The sequence below is a fragment of the Panthera onca genome, chromosome D3 (assembly GCF_046562875.1).
Source record: "Panthera onca isolate mPanOnc1 chromosome D3, mPanOnc1 haplotype 2, whole genome shotgun sequence".
Taxonomy (NCBI): Eukaryota; Metazoa; Chordata; class Mammalia; order Carnivora; family Felidae; genus Panthera; species Panthera onca.
In genome coordinates, this window is record NC_138350.1 from 72,512,639 (window position 1) to 72,538,879 (window position 26,241).

Consider the following 26,241-nt stretch of genomic DNA (forward strand, 5'->3'; position numbering starts at 1 on the left):
TTTGTAATTGGATTTTTTAATACTGTTGATTTTGGAAAGCTCTTTACATATTCTAGATACAAGTCCTTGACAGAAATGTGTTGCAAGGCTGTTGCTTGTCTTTTAATTTTCTTCACAAGTTCCTTCCCAGAACACACATTGTTAATTTTGATTCAAGTCATTGGCTACCGTAACAAATTACCACAAATTTGGTGGCTTTAGAAAATGTTTTATTCTCTTATAGTCTGGAGACCAGAAATCAAAAATCAAAGTGTCAGCAGGGCCACACTCCCTCTGAAGGCTCTGGGGGAGAATTGTCCTCACTTCTTCCAGCTTCTGGTGGCTCTAGGTATTCATTGGCTTGTGGCTGCAAAACTCTTCTCTGTGCATCTCTTGTAAGGACACTTATGATTAGATGAGGGCTCACCTAAATAATCCAGGAGGATCTCATTTTGAGGTCTTTAATTACATCTGCAAAGATCCTTTTTCCAAATAAGGTCTCATTCAAGGTTCCAGGGATTTGACAAGAACATATCTTTTGGGGGCCACATTACAAAGGGGAAACCATTGAAATACATTGGGTTTGCATGGAGGTGCAGCATCCTGCTGGGTCTTGGTGACACTGGGGATGAGGGAAGGGCAGTGAAGTGAATAGTAACCCAACCTTCTTTGCATTAGCTGGCTAAGTCTTGTTGCTGCCAAGTTGATGTGGGAGGGAATGCTCACTTTGCCACAGGACCCCACTGACATTACCCCAGGAAGGATATCAAAGGTGGTTCCAGGCTGGAGGCTTCTGCAGTGCCCTGACTGGAATATATGGAAGGCAATAAGGAGACCCCAACAATGACTATGCCATCCCTCAAGTGCTAGGTTTCTAGGTAGTTTGCCTTCTTTTCACCTATGCTTGAATCTCCCTATGCTTATGTGCAGTCTATTAGTTTTAAAGGGAAGGATTTGGGAGGAATGGATTGTTACATCTTGGCCAGAAACAGAAATTGATTCATGCATTCATTCAATTTTACATTTTAGATACCAGTCTTTATACATTCTATTGGAATTCTTTTCAATTTTTATGTACATGTCTCCAATAATTATCAATTTAAGCAGTAAGTGAAGAAAAAACAGAAAATTTTAACTGGTGATTTATTTTTGAGAGAGAGCGTGCAAGTGGGGGAGGGGCACAGAGAGAGAGACAGAATCCAAAGCAGGCTCCAGGCTCTGAGCTGTCAGCACAGAGCCCAATGCGGGGCTCGAACCCACAGACCACAAGATCATGAGCAGAAGTCGGACGGTTAACTGAGCCACCCAGGCGCCCCAAGAAAAAACAATTTAAAATATATTTTAATTTTTAATTAATGCTGACCTCTGACTGTGTATGCTTTCTTACTGATTCTTTTGCAGGGCATTTTCCAGGGGGAACAAAACAAAAGATAAAAGTACATTAAAGGACACTTGTTATTCACATCATTCTTATATGAGATTAAAAACTATATTGAATGCTGTTCTCTTGTACGACTGTGACTTCTTATTTTCACAAGGTGCCTTCAGTAATTTGTACAAGGATACCGTCTAGCAAAGTTTAACAGTATTTATGCACATTGACTTGGAGGTGAGTGGCAATGACTGCCATGCATGCTCTTCTGTGGCCTCATTTCTTTTTTAGGAAAGATGAGTGGCCGTTAGGATGAGATCCGTGTCCTGATGGAATTCTGTGTGCCTTTATTCCGTCCTTTGCATTGAGGATGAAGCTTATTAAGTTGGAAGGCATGGTTGCTTCAATTATTGATGGGGACAATTTTCCTTTCATTTCTGTCTGGACAAACATCACTAGTTTGGAATGTGCTGGGTTCCTATAAACAAAGGAAGCAGTAAAAATATAAAGATTTTTGGATTTACCTACTGAATTTATAATTTCATAGAAAGCAGGATCCTTATTCACCATCAATTCCCTTCGTGGTGCTTATGATAGGACAGTTACTGAAGGCGGGGAGGAAGGAAGGGCACAAAAAGGGGCAGAGTGATTTGCACTCATAAACATTTTACATAAAAATATTAAGTAGACTATATGTTACAGTCTTCAGTCAGCTTTTCCTTTTTGTCATTTTGTTAACTTTTTTAAATTACGAAATTAATATGTGCTTACAAAAATTTAAACAAAACAGAATTTTCATAATTATTCTCCTTATTGTTTCCCAGAGATAATTACTATACTTTTGATTGGATCTTTTCAGACTATTGCCTATGTATATATAAAGATAGCTTACATATATGCATATACGTTTGCCTACCCCACATATACACACATACACATTGTTGTTTTTACAAAAATGAGATGCATTTTTCTGCAACTAGTTTTATTTTCCTCTTAGTAGGACATCATGCACTTCTTTCTGTGTTGAGACATACCAGTCGGCCTAGATATTTTTCATGACTGCATACAGTATTTCATTCTCTATGTAACCAGACCTTTCTGGACTATCATTTGGGTTGTTTCTCACTTTTTGCTGCTATACAAATAAAGCAGCAATAAGACATCTTTGTAATGGATCCATTTGGATTGCTACAAATACATAAGAGTTTCTAGGTCAAAGGTTTTGTGAATTTAACATTTGGAAATATTCTTTCCAAGTGACATTAGGAAGACTGTAGTACTTCATATTCTAACCCAGTGACCTTCAAACTGGAGTACGTGAGGACTTTCCAAAGGGTGTGAGAGGATAATAACATTTAAGGGAATAAATTTTCAGGTCTCTAACCTCCACATGTACCTTTTCCCTAAGCTCATCTGAGACCATCTTTGATGGAGATGTAGGCTTCTCCTTTCCCACCAGCATGTTCATATCATCCTCTGTTGCTTTACAGAACACAAGTATACCCGTCACCTTCCCTGAATAGTACTGAGTGATACTACAGTGCTTTGTTCTGGCATGTAAAAATCTCTGAGAGGGAAGCCTGGGTGGCTCAGTTACCTAAGCATCTGACTCTTGATCTCAGCTCAGGTCTTGATCTCAGGGTCATGAGTTCATGGCCCATGTTGGGTTCCACACTGGGTGTGGAGTCTACTTAAAAAAAAAAAAAAAAAATCTCTGAGATCCCAACGGAAAAATCTGATTAATTGGAAGTGAGTTGAGTAATAAATCATGTTGTCAATTCTTTGCTTTCAATAAGATTTATGGATCTAAATTATTTGTCATTAAAAATAGTTTTTGATTAAAAAATGTTTTTGATTATAGGTCTCTATGTAATTTATGGTACATAACACAAGAGAATTTCAAAGGCATTTAATGACAGTCCTAGAATTATACTCTTTTTATTTTAAACCGCTTATTCAAAAAAAATTTCTCAGTACTTACAAAGTTGGAGTAGACGATAGTAAGTGCTATCTCATTTTATTAGTATCACCAATACACAGATAAAAGAGTGTAACAGTTAGAAGCATGGACTCTGGAGCCAGTCTGGATTGGTTTAAAGCTGAGCTTTGCTAGTATCTATGTTTAGCCATGAGAGAATTACTTAATCTCTCGAGGCTTCCATTTTCTTTTCCACAAAATGGAGATAGTAATACTACCTACTTCATAAGGTTATTGGGAAGACCAAATGAGCCAATTTAGGTAGACTGTTTATGGAGTGCCTGGCACAGAGCAAATGCTACCTAAGTTTTGCTAATAATCAAGGCATGTTTTCAGTAACAGTTGGCTTTTATATTTAATAGCTATGCAACATTTGGTAATATATTTTTATTTTGCTCTTTTAGTAACAATTTAATACAACATATATTTTGTAACATTCATTTATTTTTATTTTTTAATGTTTATTTTTTTGGGGGGGAGGGGCAGAGAGAGACAGAGACACAGAATCCAAAGCAGGCTCCAGGCTCTGAGCTGTCAGTACAGAACCCGATGTGGGGTTCGAACTCATGAACCATGAGATCATGACCTGAGCTGAAATTGCATGCTTAACTGACTAAGCCACTCAGGTGCCCCAAAATATATTCTATTAGGATCAAATTATATGAGGGAAAAAAATAAGAATGTGGGAATCAAGGAGAAAATGAACGATGTAAATTTCTGAGTGTTGAAGTTTGTATGTATTTTGAAATTGATAGTGATGGTAGGTTTCAACTTATTATGGTATTTAGAGTCTATTGGATGTGCTTACCAGAGTGATATAACACTTTTTTAAAAAGTATCAATACTTAAAGTGCCGTAAATTGCATCCTCTAAATTTAATCCTATGCAAAATTTCAGTATCAACTTACAAATGTGCAAGGTGGAGTACAGTTTTACAAAATTCTTTTGGGGGGTATGAAGACGACTGCTCCCACAAACTGTGTGAGTGTCCATTTTCTCATACTCTTCTCTATGCAGTTTAGACTATTTTCACAAAAGTGTCTCTGGTGGCAGGATTGAGAATATTCACGAGCCGTGGGTAAGGTCTTAAATTTCTATTTGAGTTTCCAGTATTTACTAGAAAAGTGCCTTTACTACTGATAATCTTTTTTTTAAGTTTATTTATTTTGAGAGAGAGAGAGAGAGAGAGAGAAAGAGAGAACGAGAGAACGAGAGAGGGAGAGGGAGCATCCCAAGCAGGCTCTATGCTGTCAGCACAGAGCCCAACGTGGGGCTTGATCTCACCAACCGTGAGATCATGACCTGAGCCGAAATCAAAGAGTCAGACATTTAACCAACTGAGCCACCCAGGTGCCCCCTGATAATAAGTTTTGTAAGTTTACTACATGACTAGTTTACAAATGTTGGTTGTCCAAAATGTTGTGCTGCGTGGCACAGAAGAATCATTTTCTATTAGTACCTTTCTCTGAGACTATGAATGAAACCATCTTTTCTCTAACAGGATGCTAGGCAGGGCTCTTGCCTGAAATGGGACATCTAGATCACCCTCTGTTCCATGTTTTTGACAGTGGAAAGTTAACAAGATGCAAGACGGGGCCTCAGGCTGTGATGCACACATTAGAGTGTGTAGCTTCCTGACTAGAATCCCCGCCAGTGGCTGATTTACCCAGTTGATTCGGAGCACTACCCCTTCCCTTGTGTTGCTTTCTCCTGCTGTGGAGAATGCAGTCTTGACCATAGCTTCAAAAATGACAGGTGGGTAGAAAGACCATGTATCACCGTCATATCATCTGCACCAAATGATCCTGTCCATTAATGTACATAATTGTGAAATTCTTTTGGTTCTCTAATTCAGTAGAGAACACGTTAAGGAATACAGCCTAAAATGTAATTTTATTTTTACTTTCTTCACATAAGTTTTTTTCCCCCTCCTATTGAGAGGTTTATATCTGGCCAATAAAAAATTTTACAAGTTTTTATGTGCTGATATATTTTACTTATATAAAATCATTTAGCAAAAATCAAACTTAAGGAATTTGTGAAATGAGCTACCTTGAATTAATGTACATACATTTACAAAATATGTGTATTTTATGTCACCATTTACCCCTAGGCTGGTCACCTGTGGGCAGTGACTCATCTCTGATTTCTCCAGCTCTTTCCAAATTTACCTACTGTACATCTCATTCTGCAGGTATCTGTAGGTGGTCCACTGGAAAGAATTCATTTAGGATGAAGCATTCATTACTGATAATAGTGAATATATTATAATTCTTGGGAAGTGTAATTTACAAAAATTGCTTAATAATTCACAGAAGTGACTCTAATGGGGAAATCTGAAGCATCAGGTGAAAGTTAACTGGGGGTGAAGGGATGGGGGGCAGGCAATGCATGTGTATGTGTGACTCATCCCAGAGACCTCACATCATACTTTGTAGGGAATTATCCATTCTCATGATGAAAACACTTATAAAAATTGTCATTTAAATTACACTTAGGGGCAATTTTCCCCCCCTAACAGAATATGCTGGCATATACTTGTACCAATGAGTTAGGAATTTAGTTAAGAATTGAACTAAAAGCCGTTAAAATAAAATAAATGCAAGTAACACTTACTCTTTCAGAGGAGAACATATATAGCCACAAGCATGGTTATAACCACGTATGTAATTTGACGATGGTGGGTATGCTGGAAAATCCACACTGTTAGCTAAGTGATTTAAAAAAAAAAGAAAGAAAGAAAATGAACCCTATTCCACAAAGATGAAAAATTCTATTTGAAGTAGTGTATTAAAAAAAATGTGTGATATAGCATTTAATTTAATTTAGTTATTGTCAGCATTGATATTAGTTTTATACCTATGTATGTATGTTTGTACATATGTATGTGCACACAGGTCAAAACTGAGAAAATGCCTGTATGAGCACTATTGTCCTCTCAAATGATCTCATTCTAGTATCTCTAAAGATGTTGTTACCTTTTACATACAAGAAAATGTGTTAAAAGTATCATTTAATTAGCTCCTGAGATTTGAAGCAAAAAAAATCACAAAGAAAAGACTATTCTATAAAGATATCAAGTTTATAAATTTTACTAACCATTTTTTATTATTATTTTTTTAGGGTTAGATCCTTTTTTTACATATTAAAAAATTTTTTTTATGTTTAATTTTGAGACTGAGAGAAACAGAGCATGAGTGGAGAGGGGCAGAGAGAGAGGGAGACACAGAATCAGAAGCAGGCTCCAGGATCTGAGCTGTCAGCACAGAGCCCAACGTGGGGCTCAAACTCACAGACCGTGAGATCATGACCTGAGCTGAGGTCAGATGCTTAACCGACTGAGCCACCCAGGCGCCCCTATATATTTTTAAAGTTTTTATTTGAATTCCAGTTAGATAACATACAGTGGAATATTAGTTTCAGGTGTACAATATAGTGATTCAATACTTACATATAAATTGTTAATCATTTTTTAAATAAAATATTTGATGTAGTTATTTGGTCTGTCAGTAAAGATGGTTTAAATGCTCTTTTCTGCCAATTCCCTGTAGCTAATTCAGAGGATAATTAAAAATCAGTAGAATTTGTTTTAAGAACTGTGTGGCATAGCCATACTGTATGTGAATGTATAAGAGAGGTGATTTGATTCTAAGTTTATGATAATTATATATACCCTTTCTGAAAATATTTTTACATTGTATTTATTTGTGTGTGTGTGTGTGTGTGTGTGTGTGTGAGAGAGAGAGAGAGAGAGAGAGAGAGAGAGAGAGCGTGCACTTGTGTGCTCATGCACGTGGTGGAGGGGCAGAAGGAGAGACTCCCAAGCAGGCTCCTGTGCTGACAGCGTGGGGCTCAACCTCCCAACGATGAGATCCTCCTCTGAGCTGAAATCAAGAGTCAGAGGCTTAACCAACTGAGCTACCCAGCTGCCCTAAAAGTATTTTTAAAAACATTTGTTTTTTTCTTGGCAATCCTTCTCTTGTCAGAGATGGTGACTTCTCTTTTAGGATTTTAACACAGGCAATCAATTCTGTGGTAAATGCAATGTAAATCACTTAATGGACAAATGAGGCTGACTGCATTTTCCCTGTTCACGGCGAGTTCATCATCTCAACAGATCCTATTGTGCTGGCTAACGGTACTGCTGGAAGTGATATTAACATAGTGTTTTTCTGTTTAAAATACGGAGATTATCCTGGTCTTTCTTTAAAACTTTTTTGGTTGTATGTCACAAACAAGTATGGATCTTTTATGAGGCATATAGTTAACCCAGAGTTTGGAAAGTCAGAAGACTTGAGTTTTAGTTCTGGTTCAGCTGCTTCTTAGCTAATGTAGCTTAATTTCTGTGAACTTTAGTTTCCTCATTGGTGAAATAATGCACACAAAATATTTAGCTCAAAGCAAGCTGCGTAGTAAGTTAAATAACAACAAAAGGAACGTTAAGAAGAAAACTCAGTATTCATCAAAAATTCATTTTAAGAAAATTGCTTAAAGCAAATTTAGTATTGATCACTGAATGACGGATTACTACTACTATTTGTTGATGTTAACTTCTTCCATACTTCTTTTTTACCTTCCCTCTGACCACTAAAAATGAGATTGAAATGGTCTCCTTCAAATACAGAAAATAACAGATCTATAATTCAGACATATAGTATTTTGTGCTGTAGATGGTGAATAAACTTTTATGCACTCTCATTTTAAAAGGAGACAACTCAATGACGACTATATGGAACTACAAGGGACAGCCACATACAAGTGATGAATATCAGGCCTTATTGCTATGCTGCAACAGAGCTGTGTTTGAGCGGGCAGAACTATGTAGTAGTCTAGTATCTGAAATTTAGAGTACTACAGACATAGAATAACTGAAACTTTGTTGGAATATAATAATTACAACACTTAATTGTCCCTACTCCCAAGTAGTTTACAATAGAGAAGATTATTCAGATAGGAATGGTGAGATTAAATTGAATTCTGGAGAAAAACAGGGCTTTAGGCTACTGTCCTACCAAAATCCCTTCATCAGGAGTTACTGTATTTATCTGAGTCCAAGTATGAACTGGTATGTGTTAAGTGAATAAAGCAAGTTACGAAAAGACTACACATTGGCATTTTACAGAGTGACACATTTTTGGGAAGGCTAAGGATATATCAAAACTTCCAATTTCTAAAAGAAATACAAGCACATTTATGTAAAGACTCATCTAATGAAAATTTCTTCAGGAATTTTATCAGTTACTGGATATGCCCTATCTACATAATTCATATATAACGTAGCATATCCAAAGATTAACTTTGTGTCTTAGTAGTTTTAAAATGTATGCTGTGAAGTTTCAGCCTACAAGTTATCTGTCTATGCTCCGTGCTGCATGGTATAAATTGCAAAAAGGCCAAGAGATGCCATAATTATTGACTGATATAAATGGCACCTCCAGAGTTGGGTAAAACTCAGGCTTGTCTATATTATACATACATTTATTGGTCTCACCAAATAAAGAGAATAACAAATTAATTGAAAGCAGTTTCTCCCAAACTGTGAGTTAAAGGAAAACAAAATTTATTAATGACTCATAGTAATTCCAAAATATGGGCAAAATGCTTCAACTTACAACTGATAATATCCATATTCCCTTCGCAGTGCTTGAAGTATACTAAGTCGATAAAGTCTCGGGGGGAAATTGAGCCCATGGCAAAACTTTGTGTAATGGTATGACATATGAATGTGTCCTGGAACAAATCAAACCGTAAAGATTGCAACAGTTACTTCATATCTATCCTTTGTATCTCTCCCCAGAGAATTTCACTGCATAACATTAGCTACTATTTGGAAAAAGAAGGGGGCTTTGAAGTTAGAAGAACATCATCAAATCTCGCATTTTCAGTGTTAGAGGAACATTAGATCTATAACCATACGCACAGGGCAACCAAAGCAAAAATAAACAAGTGGGACCACATCAAACAAAAAAGCTCTGCACAGCAATGGAAACCATAAATAAAGTGAAAAGGCAATGTACAGAAATGGGAGAAAGTAATCTGGAAATCAAATATCTGGTGAGGAATTAATGTAAGTGCAGAAAATTCAGAAAGGAATTTCGTTACTATCTACTCTTTAAATTTTTAGACGAAGGAACTGAAGCCTAAACAGATTAAATCACATGCAAAACTAGAGATAAGTACAGAACTAGAACCCATGTTCCTTATTCCCAGTGTATTTCTACCAGTCCACACTGGTTAGGTAATATATTCTGACAAATATATTGGTTTAGCACCCTGTGGTATAAGGCCTTAAAATTAAGGACCAGTATAATGTGCCGCCTTGACGTTTGCTGAAGTTGGGAGAGTCTTAAATGGCCTAACTGCAAGGTATTCTCCCCATTCTGTTCCTACAGGTAAGGCCCCTTTGCCAGGCAATGCCCCTTATCACAGGATCAGCCACAGTTCCTATTTGTCCCTGAGTGGTGGGTTTCAGTTCCCTGCTGGACAGCAGAATTGATCCAACCAATCACAGCCTCCTGTAGGAGTCAGGGGTCACCTCAACCTCTTGACACCACAATGCTGGTCTTGCACAACCTCTGGTTATTTACTCTGCTCCTGGGTGCAACTCCCATGTCACCCTGCATGGCGGTGTGTCCTTGGGAGTTTAGCTAAGCTACTCCATGGTATTGCTGCTTCAGTAAACTTTTTGTTTGGCCACTGAGCCTGTGGGGGCCTTAAACTGACACTAGCCACCCCCCCCCCCCCCCCCCCCCCCGCAAGCGCATGCCTTGGTCACCACAGTCACAAGGAAACGTCAGTTCCTGATGTAACTTCCCCAACACCCCTTCCGATCAATGGTCTCCCCTGCCTCCCACAACCTTCCCCTCGTGAGCTCCTTGGACACTTCTGGGACTTGTGTTTTACAAAGTGACCTGCTCTTTTTGGTTTGAATTGGCCAATTTGGCCTTAGCCCAGGAATCCCAAAGCACTCTACTCACAGACGCTCAGGTGCCTCAGGGCCTGCCTCTCTCTGCCTGCGGCCTGCCTTGACCTCCCCATGTGGCTCCTGGAGGCGTTCCGTGTACCTTTTCCAGGACTCGTGAGTAAGAAACTTCTCTATTTCAATTTCTCTTGTGGTCTTTTGTTGAACTGTGGCTCACCATCTGGCACCCTGTGCTCCACTTAACAAATGCCAATTTGACTAAGTTGTAACAGTCCTCCTCTCCTGGACTGTGACTAATGATTGATAAACTGGTGTTGATCTCATTTGTCTAGTGTCAGATGTCAGGTCTTTGATCACCCTCATAAACCCTAGAGTAGGAATCCCTCTCTCACCAATGCAGGTGAATGAGTCAATTAAAACATCCCTGGAGATGCATACTATAAACGTTCATAGGAAGGTATTCCTATGCAGTGTAATGGTATTCAGAGATTCTGTAGTATACTGGAAAGGACATAGAATTGGAATCAGGAGATCAAGTGTTAAGTCATGGTTCTGCCTGGTATGCGACCTTGGGCAAGTCACATAATTTCTCTGGATCAGTTAAGTTTTTTTTGATGCCAAATCTAGTTATTACAGTTGATTTGCAGCAACAGCAGGAACATATGAAGCATAAAAGGAACTGTGCGATTAGTGTCACGCAGTCATGAAAGAGACAGTCCAAACGTGTGAATCTTCATTTGTGGTGGACTATGCTTCTCAAACTGTATGTTTAAATCCCAAGAGAGTAATAGATAGGTGTTTTTTGTGGATAGGATCTTCAGGTGCTCTCTATAAAATGAAACATTTGGGGCGCCTGGGTGGCGCAGTCGGTTAAGCCTCCGACTTCAGCCAGGTCACAATCTCGCGGTCCGTGAGTTCGAGCCCCGCGTCAGGCTCTGGGCCGATGGCTCGGAGCCTGGAGCCTGTTTCCGATTCTGTGTCTCCCTCTCTCTCTGCCCCTCCCCCGTTCATGCTCTGTCTCTCTCTGTCCCAAAAATAAATAAAAAACGTTGAAAAAAAAAAATTTAAAATGAAACATTTACTTTCCTGGGCTTTTCTACAACCTCCCCCAACTCCCAGGTTTTAAAATCAATTTAATAAAAGGAGGTAAAGTTAACCTAAGTTCTGAGAAGATGATAAGGTGATGGCAGATAAGTAGGATATTTGTTTTGACGTGTGGAATATGGTTTGGAGACTCAAAGAACCAAAGACCCAGTGACCTGAAGTTTTACACGTGTAATTGTTTATGAAAATCATGAAAGTTCACTTTATGACTCGATTTTTAAAAACAGCTTATTGGGGTGTAATGTACATACCATAAAGTATAGCTGTCTTAATAAATAAGAGGTCTATAGTGTGCTGCTTTTCTTGTCTCTTACATTTGGTCTTTCCTCCCACCTCTGTGACTTAAACTTTCTACTCTAATTACCTGTACTTTTTTCTCTTTGTTTTTATTCCTCTTGTTCATCTGTTTGAGACAATGTATGTGAAAGTTCCTAAAACCACAACTATATAAGTAGATATATAGGTTTATATAACCACAATATATAGATGTTATTCCATACTATAACCTTACTCTTAAAAAAACAGTTACAGTATGTGTCTGCACTGTTCCTGCTGTCTAATGTATTATGATTAAGATAAATCTACTGACTTCCCATCAAGAAGGCATGCTTCATCTTTTTTTCTACCTAATGGAAGAGGTGAATACATAAAGTTCAATCCCCTCAAGACCAAAGGCACATGTCTGCGAGAAAGCTGGATAGATTCAGAAAGTGCTAAGCCTTTACAAGAGAATAAAGCTAATTAGAATTAAACGTTTGACTAATAAAGAAGGAAGTTTTAAGGCTTTTATAAAGATTTCAATTCAATTGAGTCTATAAAATATGAAGTGTCTATAATCATACAGGTTTAATATATTCAAATCACTAATAAAACTAAAAATATATTGATACAGTAGAAGTCTGATATCAAACAGCAAATTACCGAATCAATCTTGTGTACCATATTGTACACTTTCAATGATTTATCCCATGTAACTCTGTTTTCAGGTTTGTAGAGGAACTCAGATAGCTTAGTTGTTGATTCTGGAATTATTCCTTCAACACGATATCTATAGTTAACAAAATAGAGAAAATTCAAAATTTTACTGGTTTAGGCTTAGCTCAAAATATAATGTACCACAGTAGGCTAATTTAGCAAATAGCAGTAAAGAACACTTGTAGGTAATATCAGCAATTCAAAACACTAGTATTCAATTGGAAGTAGCCAGGTTTATTGAAATAAGCATTGCAGTAATTAATATAAATTATTTCAAGATGCATTTTTCTACATATCTTGTTTATAATGTTTTATAGTTGTCTTATTAGAGGGGCTACTTTCTTTTAGGATTTTTCTAAAATATTTCTCATAAATATTTACCTGCCATATTTATCATAAGCCAAATGCAATTGATGAGAAGTTTGTGTGTTTATACGTACAGTATCTTTTAGCCCCAATTCTTTTTTTTTCTTTTTAAAATTTTTTAATGTTTATTTATTTTTGAGACAGAGAGACAGAACACAAGCTGGGAGGGGCAGAGAGATAGAGGGGAGACACAGAGTCTGAAGCAGGCTCCAGGCTCTGAGCTGTCAGCACAAAGCCTGATGAGGGGCTTGAACTCATGAACAGCAAGATCATGACCTGAGCCGAAGTCAGCTGCTTGACAGACTGAACCACCCAGGCCCCCAGGCCCAATTCTTAATTTATGGATGTAATGTGGTCTAAAGCAGTGGTCAGCAAATTTTCTGGGAGAGGGCCAGACGGTAAATAATTCAGGCTTTGCAGGCCACATGATCTATGTTGCAACTATTCAACTTAGCTAGGGTAGCAGTAAAGCAGCCACGGACAATATATAATGAATAGGCATGTCTGTGTTACAACTGAACTTTATTTACAGACACTGACTTTTGAATTTCATTTATTTTTTGCATGTCAGGATTTGGGCAAGTAACTAACCTTTGTGTTTATCCATCAGTGAAATTAGATTTGGCTATCCATCAATGAAATTAAGACAATGTGAGAAAAATGGATTAAAAGTCAGTATTTAGGAGAAGGTTGTTGAACTAAAATGAAGTCTGAACAATATTGGCTCTACTCTTCTCCCAGTTAATCATTCTTTCCAACCTGAGGGGATAGGTTTAAGTAAAATCAAAATTTTAAACCTCTAAAAAGTTATAATTTCTGGAGGGAGTGAGATAAAAACCAAACAGTATTGTTACACTAAATAGTCATATTTATGAATGATTCTTCCTCTGAAACTTTGTTTTTATGATTTGGGAAACAAATAAGGAATTCATTAGACTATTTCTTTGTATGTTAATTTCTCTTTAAAAGCTCAGTTAGTCCTTAATTTTCTCTATAAGATATCCTCAAATTTCCTTACTATGTAATGTTTCCTTCCTTCAGATCTACAAAGTTTTAAAGAGCTTATTATGAGGCTCTGTATAAGACAATGAGAAAACAACCTGAATAATTATCAGGTCCTGTGAAAAAGAAGTCAGATATGATAACAGTTAAAATTTAAGTACAAAATTATTAAGGGATATGTATATACTACCACTGATTGCTTTTTTACATAATGAGTTATCTCTCTCTCTAGTTATATTGTAAACTTGGAGTATGAAGAGTTTTTAACCTTTTGATATTTCTAACTAACATATGCATATCTTCCTTGACTTTTGATGGGGTTACACTAAGATAAATAAGATTTGGTGGGGTTTACAATAAGCTCTCTCCATTGTGAGTTGAGAATATCTTAAGCCGAAAATGCACAATAATACACCTAATCTACATCACAGCTTAGGCCTCGCCTGCTGTAATTGTGCTCAGAACACTACTTTAGCCTACAGTTGGGCAAGATCACCTAACACAAAGCCTATTTCATTAGAAAGAGTTGACTATCTCATGTAATTTAGGGAAGGATATCTAATATACCTATAAGTTTATCAACATTTAAGGATTTGTGACTTTTCATATCTACTGTTTAGAATAGGGATTGGCAAGCTATGGCCTATAGGTCAAGTCTAGTGTACTTCCTGCTTTTGTAATTAGTTTTGTTGAAACACAGCCATACTTACTCACCATGGGTTGTTTATGTCTACTTATGTATAATGCTTTCATGCTATAATGGCGTAAAAATGTATTGTCTATTTATGTGTTGTTCTACCATGCTATAATGGCAGAGCTAAGTAGGTGCAACAGAGACCATAGTTGCTGTAAAGCATAAAGTATTTACTTATTCTCTGTACCTCCACTGAAAAAGTATGCCAACCCCTGGTTTAGACTATCTACTCAATGGTTAATATGTTTATTTCCCAGTCATTTGTAAAGGTGAGAAAAGTATAAGCTACAGGTATTATATGACTACAAGGCAGAAATTATTTATTTCGCTTTTTGGAAGATTATAAAACACAGTTAAAGCTCTGTATTGGGCAAAGGGTAGGCTACTAGTTAAAAATGACCTTATCTTAATTCACTAATTAGAGTTAGTGGCTTTAAAAAAATATGTAAATATCAAGCCTCTTTTTTTTTTTTTTTAATTTTTTTTTAACGTTTATTTATTTTTGAGACAGAGAGAGACAGAGCATGAACAGGGGAGGGGCAGAGAGAGAGGGAGACACAGAATCCGAAACAGGCTCCAGGCTCTGAGCTGTCAGCACAGAGCCCGACGCGGGGCTCAAACTCATGGACCGCGAGATCATGACCTGAGCCGAAGTCGGACGCTTAACCGACCGAGCCACCCAGGCGCCCCTCAAGCCTCTTTGAAAACAAAACATTAATGCGTCTTGGGTATCAGCATCTACTGTGTTCATGGCTCTTTCAGAGATAACAATTTTGTCATAGTTGGATCTAAACTATATTTTTATATCTATTGATCATTAAGATGAACAGTTCATTAGATATTTTACTATGATCTACACTAAAGCTTTGTGCTCATTATACATGAAGTGACCTCAGGTTAAATTAAAAATATTTTAACCGTGGTGCCTGGGTGGCTCAGTTGGTTGAGTGTCCCACTCTTGCTTTTGGCTTGGATCATGATCCCAGGGTTTTGGTATCTAGTCCCTCCTGCACCGGGCTACACACTGAGCTTGGAGACCGCTTGGGATTCTCTCTCTGTCCTCCTGCCTCTCTCCCTTGCTCATGCTCTCTCTCTAAAAATTAAAGAAATATATATTTTAACTATTTTCTCTTGTCTTTTACAGTTTCTAACCAGCTTTAGCTGCTATATGGAATAACTGATCAGTATATGTGAAGTTACACTTTATTTACAGACCATACATTTCATGAAGATTTCAGGCAGCAATGAAAACCTTTTGGTATGTGTGGATTTATATCAACATCCTAATTTTAATGTCTCTAAATACTCTATGGCCTTTTATGATTTTTGTGAATGAGCACTGCCAGAAGAGTAACTAGGAGGTTGAGGAGGAGAAAAATAATATAAAGTGTTTATTTTGGCATACTAGAAACTGTAAACTTGGGGAAGCATCTGTAAGATGATAAGACACTCACGGGCTTTTAGTGATCATATTTTCACATATCCTATGTGATATTAGAGTTGGGGGTGGGACTTCCAGAGTAGCTGTGTGAGAATTTTAGTAAATCCTCCTCCACAGTGACAACAACTGTTTCACAATAACAAACTGATGAAAATTACCTTAAAAAACAGCTATTGAAATTCTCTAGAAAATGACCAAAGGGCTTTCAGGAAATGGAGAAACATTTACTCAAGAATATCTACTAAATCTAGATAGGAAAAGTAAGAGTCTGTAGCATTTGAGCCACGATCTGCTTCTAGCCAACCCCTTTTCACACCTGGAAGACAAGGAGGGGCTCCCTCTCCCCACTAGCTCCCAGTCTAGGGCTATGGTTTTATCCTAGAGGGGTGGGTCACTGACATCACTCAGCTCATGCTGTTAAACTCTATTCCCAGTAGGCACTGATGAGAAGACTGAGGCTTCTTTACCCCACCCAGAATTTACTGATAGGAAGAGGGCTCTGTCCAGGGCACAACAGGCGTAAATACTGAGGCCTATTTCCCCTTCCTGCTACATTAAGAGGGCAGACTGAAGTCATAGCAGCATCTCTCCCCAATGTCACCCTCACATCCCCCTTCTGCTCATGGATGGAGGCGTCACTCAGCTCCAATAGTAGTGCATAGGCTCTGCTCAGGGGCAAAAGCAAGACAAAATGAGCTGGCAGTATCTCAGCTACGCCTGAGAAGATGGATTTCATTTGGAACAAAATGTGGAGAAAATTTTGAAAAAAAAAAAAATACAGATCTTGTTAGTGAACAATTAGAGGAATTACATGGAACTAGTGCAAAAGCACAAAAGACCAGCCAGAAGTAGGGAGAGAGAACAGCTAGATGAACAACATAAGATCACACTTATCCCTGGCAGGGGGGTTGTGGTGTGGAAGGCTGTGTACATGAAGTAGACTGTCCCTGCTGAGAGCAAGTGGAGTGGATGTATTACGTTGCCCCTACTCAGATATAAGAATGGATGTACAAGGATACCCTTACTCAGAACAGTCAGAGTAGGTACATAGGCTGCCCGTATTCAGAGCAATCAGAGTGTATGTACTAGGCAGCTCCCACCTAGAAAAGAGGGGATGTACTAGGCTGCCCGAACTCAGAGAAATCAGAATGCATGTACTAGGCTCTCCCACCGGAACTAACCAGATTGGATGTCTTAGGCTGCCCAGACTCAGAGCAATCAGAGTTTATGTACAAGGCTGCCCCTTCTCCAGAGCAGTAAGAAGAGACAGGCCTTCCCCTATTCAGAGCAATCAGGAGGATATACTGGACTGCTCCTACTAGGAGTTATCATATTGTATGTCTTAGACTGCCCCTATACAGAGCAATCAGGAGGATATACTGGGCTGTCTCTAGTCAAAGCAATCAAAGAAGTCAAAGCCTCTAATCAAAACAAAGGCTGTTATACTAGGTTGCCCCTACTCTGAGCAATCAGATTAGATACACTAGGTCGCAGCTATGCAGAACAAGCAGAGTATATATACTAGGATGGTCCTACTCAAGCATTTTGATTGGGTGTACCAGGCTGCCACTACTATGGGGTAATCAGAGTGGATGTAAAAGACTGCCCACTCAGAATAATTATACTGGATGTACCAGGCTGCTCCTATTCAGAAACGATCAGAATGGATGTCCTAGGCTGCCCCTCACGGGAGCATTCAATGCAAGGTATGGGTTGGTGACTTACAAGCATTTTCCAAACTGCATACAGATTAATCAACAAAGAATTGAAGCCTTACTGCCTTTAGAGACTTAAGTGTAACCTCTGACACATAATGTATCCTACTTTAAAATAAAATCATACTCTTTGCTGCTGTTCTGGAAGAATGTCTGTATGCCCATGAGTGCTCCCTCTGAGGAGTGACTGGTTACAGAACTTCCAAGTTACTTGTCCCTGGCTAAGTGCAGGAAAAAATCATAAAACTGCTGAATTGTGAAAACAGCCTGTAAACCACACACAGATCCAACTGTAAAGGGTAAAAATCTTGCTAGTTTGGGGGTCTTAAGCACAACTTGTGATCAATAAATGGCTTATGTTGATCCCTCCTATAGGCTGAAGGATAAAAACAAGGGAAAAAAATCAGAGCAGGGATTATCAGAGGCTGCAGAATAGACTTCCAGAATTAGTCTACACAAACCACCCAACTAATAAACAAATATAACAACAAGCCCTGGGTGGGTGGGTGGAATCTGTATCCAGAGTTGCCCCAGTACATGACTTAAATATTCAGTTTTCAATAAAAAACTATGAGGCATTCATGCAAAGAAACATGAGTGTGATGTATGCAAGGAAAAACCGCAGGCTAGAAAATACTTGTAGGATCTAAGAGGAGTAAATTAAACATTGAAGAAAATTATTAGCCTACTGCCTGACATATAGTAAAAGATTAATAAATGTTAGCTGCTGCTAACATTTTGGGGAATGTGTAGTGTTGAATTGTGTGCTGGTAATCTGTATTACATCCCTTGAGGGTGGAAAGAAAGAAATTCCCACCAAAGAATTGGCACTCTTCTCTTGCATATACCCAAGTGCTCCAAGCTAACCACAAAAGGAACTTTTTGGGTATGAAATTATGAAATCAAGGTGTAAGTGCTAGGAAGATATCTTTGGTTTATATTTTTGTACTGCAGTTACAAGGGAAATTTAAATACTTTCTATTTGGCAACCAATATAATAGAACTAAAGTCCGTAAGTTCAGTCAATACACATTTGCCGAGTGTCTGAGTGATAGACACTCTTCGGGTGCTAGGGACACTGTGACAAACAAAAGTGATTTCTTTATAATCTCGTTCCTATTCAGGTTCCTATTTCCATCAAGTTTACAGTATTTTTCTGTTTGTTTGTTTGTTTTTTTTACTGTTTATTTATTTTGAGAGAGAGTGCGTGAGAGAGCATGTGAGCAGGGGAGGGGCAGAGAAAGAGGGAGAGAGAGAATCCCAAGCAGGCTCCATGTTGACAGTGCAGATCCTGACATGGGGTTCAATCCCACGAACTGTGAGATCATGACCTGAGCCAAAACCAAGAGCCGGACACTTAACCGATTGAGCCACGCAGGTGTCCCAAGTTTATATTCCAATAAGACATATACTAAATGAGAGAACAAAGGAAGAAGATAAATTTCACATAGTGATAGATGCAAATGAAGAAGGTGGCAGAGTGGTGTAGTAAACAGCAAGTGGGTGTGGCCAGGAAGGTCACTCTAAAGAGCAATGAGGCTGAGATCTTGAGGACAAAAATGACATTAGCCTTGGAAAGATTTGGGGGAAGAACATGCCAGGCAAGTGAAGAGCAACTACAAAGGCTCTGAGGCGGGTTTAAGTTCATTGCATTCATGCAACGGTAGTAGGAGAGCGAGGGTGAAATGGTAGGAGAGGTCAGAGAGGTAGGCTAGGGTTAGTGCCTTGCAGAGCTTGATAAAGGGTTTGGATTTTATTTTAGATGCAATGGGAAGGCTTTAGAAGATTTTAGGTAGGGGAGTGACATAATCTGAATTATTTCAAGCATCTACTTCGGCCATTGTGTGAAGAACAGGATACGGTTGAGTAAGAATAGATCCATGGAGTCCATTAGGAGTTACTGAGCTAATCCAGATAGAGATGGTAATGGCCTACACTGGGATGACAGCAGGGAAATAATGAAAAATAAATCACTTCTCTGTACATATCTAGTCAATTAGAGCTTCTATTAGAATCCAAATCTGAGATGAGAGATCCATTATCCAGGCCAGTATTTTACAAGCATGTCCTTGGTCAAAAACATGTGGAAAAGTTAAATAGGTTTCTTTACACTAGGATTTCTCTGATCTTAAGAGTGTATTTCCAAGAAGAGAATATAGTCTGGAGTGTTTAGAAAAACTTATTTGATAATGCAACCCCTTTACCCCTAAAGAGCATTTTGAGGGATTACATTTCTCCCAAATACTAGTTTGGCAAATAGCATTAGACCATCCTATCTAGCCGAAAGTGTGCAATGTTCACACTCGGTTGCCCATTCTAAATTCATATTCATGTTTCTCACTTTGGTTATTTCCAACTCTGTAGCTAAAATGTGGAGCTCTCTTTGATGTACTGGAAAAGTTGTAAGCTTCCCTAGATTTTCCCCTTGATTTGACTGCAATTCTCACTTTCTTCTCAATCCAGGCCAGGGGAGGTCAATTTTTGACCGAGGCAGACCAACCTGACCAACATGTTCAGACAAGTTTCCTTTGTAGTAACCTAAATATCTGCCACAGCTGACACAGAATAATAGAGGTATTTTGAAAAAAACAAAAACAAAAACAAACAAAAAAAAACTGGTCCAGTCATACTCTCCTTCTGTACATAAACATGGCAAATTTAGAAGAATCTGTGGGTTGACCTTGAGAAAACAAGTATGCAAAACGGTTGCATTACCTTTTATCAAACAATTTATTTTTATTTCTTTATTTATTTTGAGAGAGAGAGAGAGAGAGAGAGTGAGGGGGAAAGAGGCAGAGAGAGAGGGAGAGAGAGAATCTTAAGCAGGCTCCGTGCCATCAGCGCGGAGCCCCATGCGGGGCTCGAACTCACAAACTGTGAGATGATGACCTGAGCCGAAGTCAAGAGTCAGATGCTTAACTGACTGAGCCATCCAGGTGCCCCCATAACCCTCATTTTAAAGCTGTGTTTGATATTTACTGGACTCCAGCGCAACTATAAAAAAGAATTAAAAGACGGTTTTCCAAAACCCGTGTGTGATAGTCTCTAACATGGCCCCCACTCATCTCCACTTCTTGGTACTCACACACTTGTGGACTCCCCTTCCCCTGAGTCAGGCTGGATCTAGCGATTCACTTCTGATAAACTGAATATTCCAAAAGTGATGAGAGGTCACTTCCAAGATTAGGCTGCAGAAAGGCTTTGGCTCCTGACTTACTTGCTCCTTCTCTTGTTTTCTCCTAGACTCCTCACTGTGAGGAAAGCAAACGTCATGTTGTGAATAGCCCTGTGGAGCAGTCCCTATGTCAAGGAACTGAGGAAGGCTTCCAGCCTAGAGCCAGAAAGGAACTGAGGCCCTCAGTCCAACAAGCCCAGGAAGATCCAAATTCTGCCAACAACCATGGAAGTGAGCTTGGAAGTAGAGCAGCCGCCCGATAAGACCAAAGCCCCAGGTGACAGCTTGATTGCAGCTTTCTAAGAATCCTTGAGGCAGAGGCACCAGGCTGAGCTACACCTGGAATCCTGACCATGGGATAATAGTGTTAAGACACTAAGAAATGGGGTATGAGATTTTTGTGCATCAATAACTAGTACACAGTGCGTATAAATTTCACTTAAAATGTGAGTGAAAAAAGTCCCAATTTTTGTTTGGTTTTGCATGAAAGAGTAAAATGCCTCTGATCAAAAATCTCCATAAAGCTTTAAAACAGCCCATTTGGAGCTACTCCTTGAATGGCTCTAGGTGTGGTAGAGTACCTTGCACACAAATATCCAAGGAGTATTGTTGAATGAATAAATAACTTCCAAGGTTTCTTTGATGCATAGGTTGCTGTCTATACTTGTCCAGTATGTAAGACGCCAACAAGCTATAATATTTTTCTAAGAGTTTATTCCTCTAGTGTCACTGGCATTGACCTCACCTACTTCCCTCCTCGGTCTGTTTTTGAAAGCGCCTCTATTAGAATCATTACTTATTTTTTTGTATTGAAAAAAATTTTGTTTAATGTTTACTTATTTTTGACAGAGAGAGAGACAGACAGAGCAGGAGCGGGGGAGGGGTAAAGAGAGAGGGAGACACAGAATCTGAAGCAGGCTCCAGGCTCCGAGCTGTCAGCACAGAGCCTGACGTGGGACTCGAACTCACAGACCGCGAGATCATGACCTGAGCCGAAGTCGGATGCTCAACCGACTGAGCCACCCAGGCGTCCCTAGAATCATTACTTATTTAGACAATGAAAGTAAGGATTATCTTCCTGATAATTATTAAAATGAGTAGGACAAGGCATACTAGTTTTGTCTTATAGTAAAAAAATTGGATTGAGACAAAAGGTAAGCAAATTTTAGTCAGATAAAAAAGAGCAAGAAATACAAAATGAAGAAAAAGTGGACTCCAAAAAAAAAAAAGGAATGGAATAAAATTTGATTTCGATAACATATGATGTGTTTGCATTAATGTGATATCATGAACAATGAATGAACAACTCTTAAGAATAAGGTTAAAAATGTCAGCCCACTACCCTCAGTGTAGTTATATCTGAAATAACAGGATCCTCAAAAATATCCTTAAAAGCAGCTTTCAGAAAACATTACATGTATCAGCAAGAGAAATGACTTGGGGAAAAAAACTTCATTTTATAGTGGCTTACTTAACGGAAAGGTGAAATGTTTGAAAGGCTGCAAAACACTACTGTTATCAAGGAAACACCAATCTGTTTTTATAGTAATTATTTCTTGATGTAGAAATTTCCTGTCTTAGTGAATTGTCTGCTTGGAAAGACTTTTTTTCCTGGTTGTCTTCAAGTATGAAAATGATTAGGTGGTACATAATTGCTCTAATTTATTAATACCAAATTTAAACTAGTGACTTAATAATTTCTATTTCCTGATTACTATCAAGCAATGTTATAGCCAGTGAAGCAGCACTGAATTCTAGATATATCCATGCCATTGAATTCAAAACGTCTATAAATAGGAAACTGTACTCACAGATTTCCATGGAATCTTTTAGAAGCCTTGCTGGAAACAGTTATCTTTTTCTCAAAGGGGAATAAAAATCCAGAAATAAATTAGCTGTCAGATACAGAAAAAAAAATGAAAAATAAAAACCAACAAACAAAAAGTAAAAATATATTTTTTTGGTTTGTAAAAGAAAAACATTTTAAAAAGTCTATATAATGAATTGCTTCTCATTAAAAAATAAACTCTTGAACCATATTTAACTTGTTTCCTTACTGAAGTCTTAACCACTTTCCAGCCTGATGTATCTTGATTGTATCCTAAAATTTCTTGAGCAGTTTCTTGGGCAAGCGTCTTATAGTCCATCTACCTGCAAAGTTGTAAAAACAGATGACTGGTAAGAATATAATCATACAAAACAATTTTAAAATGCTGTATTACATTTTAATACTATTTCTACAGTGCCTGTCACATAGTAATGAAGAATCATTACTTGTTTTTTAATTAAGTTTTTATTTAATAATTGGTCAATGCATGCACGTATGAATTCCTTCTTCCTTATTCATAGTTTTTCAAATAGAAAGTGTGGTATACTATGAAGAGCAGGCTTTGGACTGAAAGAGAACTTGGTCAAATTCTGTCTCTGCCACTAATTGTGAACCACATTATTTAATATTTCCGCTTTCCCATTTTCTGGGATAATAACTAAATGTTGAATTAATGTGAGGATTGAGATAATGCACTTAACTGTCCTACTCCATGCCTGGTACATAATAAGCATTCAATAAATCATTAGTATTTCCAAAGGCTTAATCATGCTTCCTTACTCCTGTAAAGCTGCATCATCTGATGATCAAGTGTTCTTGGAAATTAGTCTTTTTATTATTTATTCATGTATTTATTTAAAAAATACTTTTTAATATTTATTTTTGAGAGAGAGAGAGAGAGAGAGACAGAGCACAAGCAGGGAGGGGCAGAGAGACAGGGAAACACAGAATCTGAAGCAGGCTCCAGGCTCTGAGCTGTCAGCACAGAGCCCGACACAGGGCTCAAACCCATGAATCATTAAGATCATGATCTGAGCCAAAGTCAGAGGCTCAAAAGACTGAGCCACCCAGGTGCTCTGGGAATTAGTCTTTTTAAAGTGAGGGCAGTGGCATTAAATGATCTGACCCTTGGTTTCCTCTCCAAAGGCAACTCCTACCTGCCTTCTCTCCCACTCAGCTTCAATCATATTGACTTGGCTCTTCCTCAAATACAACCAAGCATCTTCCTACCTCAGGGTCTTTGTACTTACTGTTCCCTCGGCTTGTAACATTCTTCCCAAATATGAATGACAGATTCCTCTTCATTGGTATCTTGTTTAAATTTCACCTCTTCAGACAGGATCAAGTTCAAACCAGTTCAATATAAACATATTTACTAAATCCTTTACTAGGGATTAGGTACTGTGGTAGGTGTGGCAAAAACAGGTAAGATACTGTTTCTGTTCTGAATGGGTTCAGGAAACTGGAGTCTCATTGGTCCTTTGGCCCATCATCTAGTTTTCAGTTACGGGAAGCTGGTTGGTATGGTGGGAAGAAACACACAGCTGGATTCAAATCCTAACTTTGCCTCTCACCACAAGCTACATTATTTTGAATACACTGCTTAACCCTTAATTTCAATGCTTACATCTATAGATTGGGGATAGTAATACTTATCTCATGGAGTCATTATAAGGATTAAGTGAGTTAATATATGCCAACGTGATTGAAACAGTGTGGGGCTCCTTCTTGATGATCAGAAATACTAGTTTCTTTTCTTGAAATGACACATTTAAATCTACCTTTTAAAAAACTCTCCAAAGAGCTGCCTCAATAAGCCTTCTGAAAGTTTAATGATCAGAACCATGTCTGAATTAGTTCTCACCTAAAGGTCTAGGTTGGATCATAAATCCACCTTCTCTTATTTTGTTCTCCAGCAAGGCATAACACCTAGTTGACATCTATATTTGAACAGCTTTAGTAAACCATTACAACTCCTTTTTCCTAGTAGACTTTCAGTTTCTTTACCTTTCCTAATAGATCTAGTCCAGAATTTTAATAATTATTGGGGCTCTTCTCCAAATCCTTGTGGAGATCTCCATATTTCTTAACCTGTGAAGGAACAAAGAAGAATTATTTTGATCCATGAATTAGGTCAATATATTTGATCATTTCCTTAATATTTTCTCAGTGTTCTTTATTTTCACTTTATACCCTCATTAGGACACATTTGCTATATACGCCCATGATGAAAGAAAACAGTAGTAAGAGAAGCGTTAATAATACTGTTTATGAAAGGAAACGTTAAGAAATTATTTTAAAGAAGGACTGGTTAAAAAGACATTCTGGTGGAAAGTAAATAAAGATGTCTAACTTTTTAAGCTCATGCCATTAACAGTCCTTGGCTGGTCCGTGATCTGTGCTTGCCCCAGCATATATAACACAGCTCCTTATTTCCTATCAGCAACATATTTGATACTGACTGATTTAAAGAAGCACAGATTATTGGAACATAGCACTAGGGTGTAAACTCCTGCAGGGACTTTGACTTACTCATTTTCAAAGCACTAGCACTTCCTGCCACAATAAACGTGTTTAATTGAACCACTCAATTGCATTTTATAGCTCGTGGACTTTTTCGTTTGCCAGGAAAAAAGGAAAGGTCACGTTTAGTGGGCTAGAGAGGGTGCAAAGAAGAAAACAAACAGCAGGACTACAGGGCCATTACCTTGTGATGTAACATCGGATGAACTGGAACATATTCCGGTGGAGTAATGGTCAAGGATATCTTCACCCACAGGGTCAGTGGAAAATAAACATAAACCAATATTGAGATGACATCTTTTTTTGGATACACCACTTGGTTGAAACTGGATTCTTCGCACCTCATATCCTGTCCCAGCCTCGTATACAGAATCACGTATGTTGTTAGTGGTCTTTACATCTGTTTGTATATAATCTCCCTTTTTCTGGGCTGCCTGACTGGGTCCCCAATCCCTGCTGGGTCACTGACATTCTTCCCTGGGAATCAAGGTCCCCAGGGAATTTGTTAAATCCCATCCCTGACCAAACTCCCTCCTCCAATCTCGCATCTGCTCTATTGCGAGGGGCTGGCTGCAAGCCCAGAAGGACCGGGCTCAGGGATGGGATGCGGAAGGCACCGAGGAGGGAGGGAAGGAAGTGGTCCGGGGAGCTGCCCCTCCACCACCGGCGGAGATGGTGTCTCATCCTGGGAGGGGGTGCTCTGAAGGCGGGGACGCCGAGATCAAACCGGCAGCCGCCAGCGTCCCCGAGTCTCCTTCCCCACCTCGTCCCCTCACACACTCCCGGGGAGCCAGCCGAGGGAAGTTCAGCCTATCATCTGCGCGGAGTAGCCGCAAAGAGTGGTGACCGAGGCGGGGCGGGCGTGCGGGGCAGCCGGACGAAGCTCTCCGGAGTCACCCAACCACGCCCTCCGCTCCCCACCCCCCAACCCCATAAAGACGAGGACGAAGAAACTACACTTCCCGGCTGCGAGTGCGACCTTACACCCTGCCGCGCCCCCTTTCCCCTGCGGCCTCCGCCCCTCACCCAGCTGCCCCGGGCGCCGAGCGCCACGCATGCGCACCGCAAGCCAGCGCCATGTTGGATCAGTTTGAAAGCGAGCGCGGGCGTCGCGTTCCGCTGTGACGGCGCAGCTGGCTTCGAGCTAGCGGAGCCTGAGGCGGGGCG

At 39.0% G+C, this 26,241-nt stretch overlaps 1 protein-coding gene across 5 annotated transcripts; it reads right to left on the reverse strand.

The window, feature by feature from the left end:
- Window positions 1–1,314: 1,314 nt before the first annotated feature.
- STARD6 (StAR related lipid transfer domain containing 6) lies at window positions 1,315–26,202 on the reverse strand. 5 transcript variants are annotated; one of them, XM_060613895.1, is made up of 9 exons: window positions 26,138–26,202; window positions 25,259–25,318; window positions 24,559–24,642; window positions 22,781–22,874; window positions 22,535–22,584; window positions 12,277–12,403; window positions 8,942–9,059; window positions 5,946–6,039; window positions 1,315–1,829 (listed from the first exon to the last, which is right to left on the reverse strand). In XM_060613895.1, the coding sequence occupies exons 4-9, from the start codon at window positions 22,868–22,870 to the stop codon at window positions 1,628–1,630; spliced, it is 681 nt and encodes a 226-aa protein (XP_060469878.1). In that variant the 5' UTR covers window positions 22,871–22,874; window positions 24,559–24,642; window positions 25,259–25,318; window positions 26,138–26,202; the 3' UTR covers window positions 1,315–1,627. The 5 variants fall into 5 exon arrangements, with proteins under 5 accessions (XP_060469878.1, XP_060469876.1, XP_060469874.1 ...); XM_060613893.1 differs by having other exon boundaries at window positions 26,101–26,173; XM_060613891.3 differs by having other exon boundaries at window positions 25,259–25,551; window positions 26,101–26,165.
- Between the last annotated feature and the right edge of the window lie 39 nt (window positions 26,203–26,241).